The sequence below is a fragment of the Temnothorax longispinosus genome, chromosome 2, assembly GCF_030848805.1.
Source record: "Temnothorax longispinosus isolate EJ_2023e chromosome 2, Tlon_JGU_v1, whole genome shotgun sequence".
NCBI classification, from domain to species: domain Eukaryota; kingdom Metazoa; phylum Arthropoda; class Insecta; order Hymenoptera; family Formicidae; genus Temnothorax; species Temnothorax longispinosus.
Window position 1 is genome coordinate 13490749 of NC_092359.1, and position 6835 is coordinate 13497583.

Below are 6835 nucleotides of genomic sequence, written 5' to 3' on the forward strand. Positions count from 1 at the left end.
ACAGGTCTGGAAACGAAGGTGGTGGGGATGGTTCGCTTAGCGTGTGAGAATTTATTTGGCTTGTGGCCACAAGGGCTGCGCTGCGTGTTATGGTCCTGGTTCGCATAGCGCAAGCGCCCTGCGCATCGGCCATTAGAGCAGAAGTGTCCACTTTGAGAACCGATTTTAACCAACGATTAAGACGAGCTTTATTTTCGTCTTCCATTAGCGCGTACGTCTGTGGGGTCGCGCCTATTATTTTTGTACCTCCGCATTTACATTATAATGAATTATACATTACTATACTTTGTTCAAAATGGCTAGAGACTTTTTAACATCCTGGAAAGTGTACCGTGCTGAACAAATAATTCAAGAGAAGTCTCAAATAGTTGTAAATTCAGTTGCTCAATAAAATGCAACGTGATTTATGCAATATTTATTTCATATTATTTTCCATATATGCTTACTAAATAAGATAAAAGAAAAAATATTGTAATTACCTATAAGAAAATTTACGCAATCTCATACGCAAGAATTAAAAAATACGCCATATATGTGTTTTATAGATTTATTGAATAAAATTTAATATAATATATTAAATGCATTTATTTCGAAGAACAACGTGAAAGAGTTTCAAAGAACTAGTTAATATAGAATTTTATATTTTAAAGTTTAGGATTTGAAGATTAAATAATGCGATATATCAAAAGCATATAAGAATATATACGTTAGGAAAAGCATTCTAACATACACAACACAAATATATTCTTTATATATATTCTCTATCAACCAGTTTAGAAGAAAATCTCAATTTCTGTAAATGCTCTAGATAACTCTAGTGATTAATAGATATATCAATCAACCATAGTTTTTAAAGAATAAACATAGCAGCGCTCTGTGCTCTTTATGCAATTATAGTTTAATAAACTTGGAAAAATAATATAATATGCATATGTATGTGAATTCATAATTAATTCTGGAAAAGAGTACGCGTAAATTCTATATAATCCAACGCAGCTGTTATCGGTCGTTCCGACTTGGGATCTACATAAGGTTTCATACGGGCAACGCAATAATCGGCCATCTCCTTTGTGAGGTTCTGAAAAAGAAAAAAAAACGATTAACGAATATAAATTGCATTCTTCGTGATTGTAGGAACATTGTAACTTATATTTCTGAATATTCAATAGTATTTGCAATACTTACAGCATATAATTCCTCCTTTGTGACGTACGGCCGATCTGCTGCAGTGATTGCTCGGAAAGCGTTCTCTATTTCCTCCGAGCTCTGCACGTTCTCCGTTTCCTTGCTGATCATAAACGCCATGTATTCTTGCAGCGATACATAGCTGTCTCTATTAGGATCCACGATGTCTGCGAATAATAATATCGTGTTAAAAATAGATGGTTCGAAATAATGTAACCGGAAATAACACAAGAATTAAAATCAACAAAACCTAATATGTTCTCGAATTCCGGATCGGGCTGTCCTTCTTCCATCATAGGAAAGTCATAGCCCAAAGCTCTCAGGCACGATTTAAATTCTTGATGATTCAGACGGCCACTCTTGTCCTTGTCAAAGTGCTTGAACATCATGGAGAATTCCTTTAGTGCATCTTCAGATACACCGGACTGGTTTCGCGCTTGAATCTGCTGTTCTAAATTGTGTTGCATGCACATTCCTAACTGATCCAACTGATCCCATTGTTGTGCCAATCCTACGGTACTGTGTTCTGTGTAATTGTACGAAAGAAGGCTCCTTCTCATTGCAAGATTCATCGACCGTTGTATTCATCGATGGCTCGGCCAAAGAGAAATAATTATGCTCTGCACTGATGCGTTGGCCACTTGAACAATCCCTAGCAGTGGCGATATTTTCTACCTTTCTCTGACAGTCAAATTTTGAAGGAACAGCCAACGGATGGAGTCGAGTGCGCATGTAAGGAGCCTTCAATAAACATGCAATGAAGTAACAAGATCATTTGAAAGTTAACCCAGCAAGAACGAATCAAAATATTTACTTATGTAAATAGTCACGCAAGTCAAATTTGTATATATAATTATAATATAATTAAAACATAGAAAAAATGTAATTATCATTAAACTTACTTCGGCGATAATCCGATCATTATCGTATTTCACCCATTTCTTGAGGATGTGATGTTCTTCGAAATGCTTCTCGCAAACGAATTGCGACGGCTTCAGATCAACAATGCCCGGAATCGCAGCAATCCATTTTTTACATTGTTCAATATTTGACGGCACTTTAAACAACGAACATTTCTTTGCTGAATAATTTCGCGATTTGCACATTGGCACCGCGCACGATTTAGTCATTATATCGCACAGTATCACACAATCGCACGTGGTATTAATGATATTAAACACGCACGATCCGCCGAACAACAGAACCGACGAGGAGTGGAGCTTTCCGCGCTTCTTCGACGATCAACGATGGCCCTGGCTTTACCAGGCTTTACTAGCAGGAGCGAGGAGCGAGCAGGTTAGGTTAGGTTATTCACGCGCTTCATTTTAACCAGGTACCATAACCAAAAGCGACGCGTAGTGGCGGCCAGAGACATAAAATTTACAACTCTAAGCGGACTACCCCCACCACTGAAATTTGACTTGGTTTCCAGACCTGTGTATACGACCGTGTGCGCACCCGAAGGAAGTTTTCGAAAGCAATCCAGGCATTCATTGCCTTGAGCAGCCTTGAACCGCTTGAGCGCAATGGTTTCTTTCTAGCGATAGGAATAGGAAACGGAAAGAGGATATGTATTAAAAAATGTGTATGTGAATCAAATATTAGATAAAAAATATAAAAAAAATTTAATTAAAATAGAAATGTTTGGGAACTTCTTTACTTGCTGTTCCAAATTGTTTAATCTTTATCTTTAATGTCAATATACGAGAATTATGTTCACTTATATAAACTTTTTACATGAAATTGTATTACGATCTAAAATATACTATGCAGTTGAAAGACTGATTACTTGTAGGCTTATTACTCAGTCTGTTCCGCTACGATATGTTCTGGCACAACTTTAGCAACTTTACGGAATTCCTTGCTCAAAGATTTCGGGCATTGTATCTGTGTCCAGCTGATCGGCACCATGGCAACACCTGTAAGATAAGCCATTAAAATTAGATAGCAAAGAGGATAGAATACACAGAGCCATTACCTTCATCGCTGTGAGCTATAACTACTCCTAGTTCATTTTCCGCAGTGCTTAATTGATAAGTGTGTATTTCTGTCATTGGCATCTATCGAAACGTATAGGAAAGATTACAGGCATAATCGTCGATGTTTAGATATACCATTTCGCAGAATGAGGCTAAAAGGATACAACTCTTGCGAGAATGATGTCTCCAGGTCGATAGCACTTGTACATCTCTATTTTTTCTTTGTCAATTGCTCGAACATCCTCCTTCCTCAGTATTCCTCTGTAAGGTCTCGTTAGTACTATGTCACCCACGCACTTGATGCTACATTTACAAAATCTTTGATTAACTACAGTGACCATGGCCGTCACGATGTCTCCTGGCGCAGGAACGATGCTTTGCTCCGTTATACCACGTACCTCAATCGTACGAGTCTGTAACGATGTATGTTTAGAGATATTTGTTCCAGTATGTTAAATACAGAAACGTAAGACTTACTTTGTCGTTTGTTACTAATTTTACGATCCCAGCGAGCTTCGAATAGATGTAACCCTGCTGTTCGTATGTCCCAGGTCCAGCTACGTTGCTTTTATCAGCTACACATAACCTTTGGCCTTGAAAAAATATTGAGAAATTAGTCTAATACTTGCAAAGTTATTGAATCGACGTCGCTAATAACAAATAAATAATTACCGGGCACACAGACGATAAGTTCCTCCTGTTCGGTCATTATTTTTATGTTACGTGATATATGCCGCGATTTTATATTTATATTTATCTATGAAAAACATCAATCTATTGTATCAGTAACGTGGAAAAATCAAGAAATCCGAGAGATATAGATACGAATAGAAATCTGGTATTCGTTTACGTAATATTGAATTTATTTTGCATAAGAAGGCTCCGTTTGATAATTTACATGAGGTTATGTTAATCCCACGTTCGTTGTTCGTTCAGGTTCAGTGTTCAGTCAGATCACTTCAGGTGGCATTACTGCTACAAAGTGAATGAAGATAGGTGCAGAGAGAGTTAAGGCTGAGTTTCCACTGAGCGCGTCACGCGTCGCGTCGTCCGAGTTGAACCAATCAAAACATCCCATTTCGATCCCGTCACAAGAATGTAATAAAATGGGATGTTTTGATTGGTTAACTTGTGACGACGCGACGCGTGACGCGCTCAGTGGAAACTCAGCCTTAAGGCCTTCACACATAAAATCCCGTAAGAACGTAAAACGTAAGCGTAAGAAAATCGACCAATCCCAATCAAGTATTGTGCTGTCCGTAACCTCAGTAGGGGAAAATACTTGATTGGGATTGATCGATTTTCTTACGCTTACGTTTTACGTCCTTACGGCATTTTATGTGTGAAGGCCTTTAAGGCCTTTACACATAAAATGCCGTAAGGACGTAAAACGTAAGCGTAAGAAAATCGATCAATCCCAATCAAGTATTTTCCCCTACTGAGGTTACGGACAGCACAATACTTGATTGGGATTGGTCGATTTTCTTACGCTTACGTTTTACGTTCTTACACGATTTTATGTGTGAAGGCCTTTAGTCGGACAACTTTGACTTAAAATATTTTTTTTTACAAATCGTTTATTAGTCGCTTATATAATAGGTGATTATCAGACTAATTTAAACATTTGTTAGTTAATAGGTTTTATGTAAATACAAAAATAATTTTTAGTGTATATATAGCCGATAAATATTATGGAATTCTTTACAGTTTTTTGTTTCAAAACGGCCTTCGATGCGGAATCGTTTGTTGGTCCCGAATAAATTAATTAAAACGTTTGTTGGATCACGGTTTCGTTTAAAAAGGCGAAAAACTTTATATCGTTCAGCTGCGAAAGTGTAATATATTTGCTGCGGTATACATATATACATATATACATATATATATATATAAATATATATATGTAGGTCTAGAGGTATGTTCCGGGACTGTTTACGTTTTTTGAAATGTACAGTCCTGGAATATAACGCATATATATGTAATCAGATTCAAAAAATTGTCCCGAAACGTGCCGTAGGACATGAATTTTTTCCAGGACAGTCCTGGAAACTGCCAAATGTCCTGGAATATACCGATGTAAAAAAATAAAAGTCCCGGAACATACTTCCGGACCTACATATATATATATATATATATATATATATATTTTTTATATTAAAAGTGCGTGGAAAGTGGTTTATCACGCGCGCATCGCGCGCGGAATGGGCCACTTTCCACGCACGTGTGACATAAAAGTGATTCTCACACACGCGGATTGGAGATTCATTTTAACGTAAATATCAACGCACAATATACACGCGATTATATATGCTGATATCATGTGACTTTATTGGTAACCGGCGATTTATCTTTTGTGTGTGCGAATCAGAATTTATCGAGCGATCGTCTCCACGCCACGTACTTATACTTTCTCGGCGAAGCGCGTCTGAGCAGATGGAGATGCAAAGGACAGTGGACGCACTGGACGCAGACAACGGGCGGTATGTATAAATCTTGTTTTTTAACACTAATACTATCGAAAATTAGTCTATACCCATTTCCACCGAAGTAAAAAAGGGTCAAAATGGAAAAAAGAGAGAAAAAACAAATTGATAAAATTATAGATATATATTTCAATAAAAGTTAGAGAAAATTTCAAAAATTGTGATGTTTTAAAAATGAATATTAATTATTTTAAAAAACGTCAAATAAGTCGAATTATTTTGACTCCCTTGTTCTATTATAGTGTTAATTATATATAGCTGTAGTAGCTGTATTGTATTAAGGGCGACTTCGATGAAATCCAAATTAATTTAATCGCTGATTAATTCAATCGGTATAATTATAGCGGATTTTTAATTATTTTAATTATTTTAATTTTAATTATTTTATTCGCTTTTTTTAAACTAGTTTTCCTTCCCATTTGTCAAACAACAACAAATTAGTAATCCTATTCTTGTTAACAAAATACTAAAAGTTTCTTAATTGACAAGTTAATTACCTATTAAGTTAATCAGAGAATTTGGTCGAAGTCATGCTATAATAACAAAGAAAGAAAAAAAGGGCCGGTATCACAGTCTCCGATTAACGTGATCCTCCGATTAAACTCACTCTGCATCTCTTTCTAACTGTCCCCCTAGAAAGAGACGAAGAGTGAGTTTAATCGGAGGATCACGTTAATCGGAGACTGTGATACCGGCCCAAAGTAAGAGAAAGAAAAAGAGATAAGCGAATAGATAAGCGGAAGTGGCTATTTTCTGATTTTGCAGCTTCTAATACATCAATAAGGTGTCGTTACAAAAAAGCTGTACCTAATTATATAATATAAATTTTAATCGAGTCATGTGCAATTGCTATTACTTGATAAAACTCTTCACTTCAAAGTTCAGATTAATGGGGATTGCTCAGATTAAAAACAAAAAAGATATTTATATAAATATGTTACTTTGGCTTGAGAAAAAAATTCTCCGTGTGCTAACGCCATCTCGATAAGTGTTGTAGCCAGAGGGAAGCTGAAGAACAAGCAGATCGATGAAATTGCAGTGTACCATTTGTAAATCGCGGAATCAATAGCGAATCATAATTTCAAAGAGAATTGTGTCATGTTATTACATATTTTATATTTATTCCGTTAACTTTATTTATAATTTTATATGCTGTTATTTTATGTATAGATATTTTAATGTTTATTTTTA

General features: G+C 36.1%; 2 protein-coding genes across 2 annotated transcripts; both read right to left on the reverse strand.

The window, feature by feature from the left end:
* Positions 1-877: 877 nt before the first annotated feature.
* LOC139808064 (spectrin alpha chain-like) lies at positions 878-2478 on the reverse strand. Its single transcript, XM_071769685.1, has 4 exons — positions 2088-2478; positions 1436-1562; positions 1186-1352; positions 878-1078 (listed from the first exon to the last, which is right to left on the reverse strand). Exons 1-4 carry the CDS (start codon positions 2313-2315, stop codon positions 950-952), a joined length of 651 nt encoding a protein of 216 aa, XP_071625786.1. The 5' UTR covers positions 2316-2478; the 3' UTR covers positions 878-949.
* A 380-nt stretch (positions 2479-2858) lies between these two features.
* Csl4 (exosome component 1 Csl4) lies at positions 2859-4139 on the reverse strand. Its single transcript, XM_071769686.1, has 5 exons — positions 3837-4139; positions 3642-3757; positions 3329-3577; positions 3164-3245; positions 2859-3104 (listed from the first exon to the last, which is right to left on the reverse strand). Exons 1-5 carry the CDS (start codon positions 3871-3873, stop codon positions 2986-2988), a joined length of 603 nt encoding a protein of 200 aa, XP_071625787.1. The 5' UTR covers positions 3874-4139; the 3' UTR covers positions 2859-2985.
* Between the last annotated feature and the right edge of the window lie 2696 nt (positions 4140-6835).

Coding starts and splice junctions, on each gene's coding strand:
- LOC139808064 (XM_071769685.1), bottom strand. CDS start 2,315: ATGACTAAATCGTGCGCGGTGCCAATGTGCAAATCGCGAAATTATTCA. Junction 1,353..1,435: donor GGAATTCGAGAACATATTAG/GTTTTGTTGATT, acceptor TATTATTCGCAG/ACATCGTGGATCCTAATAGA. Junction 1,079..1,185: donor CAAAGGAGGAATTATATGCT/GTAAGTATTGCA, acceptor TTTCTTTTTCAG/AACCTCACAAAGGAGATGGC.
- Csl4 (XM_071769686.1), bottom strand. CDS start 3,873: ATGACCGAACAGGAGGAACTTATCGTCTGTGTGCCCG. Junction 3,246..3,328: donor ACATCATTCTCGCAAGAGTT/GTATCCTTTTAG, acceptor ACGTTTCGATAG/ATGCCAATGACAGAAATACA. Junction 3,105..3,163: donor TATAGCTCACAGCGATGAAG/GTAATGGCTCTG, acceptor CTTATCTTACAG/GTGTTGCCATGGTGCCGATC.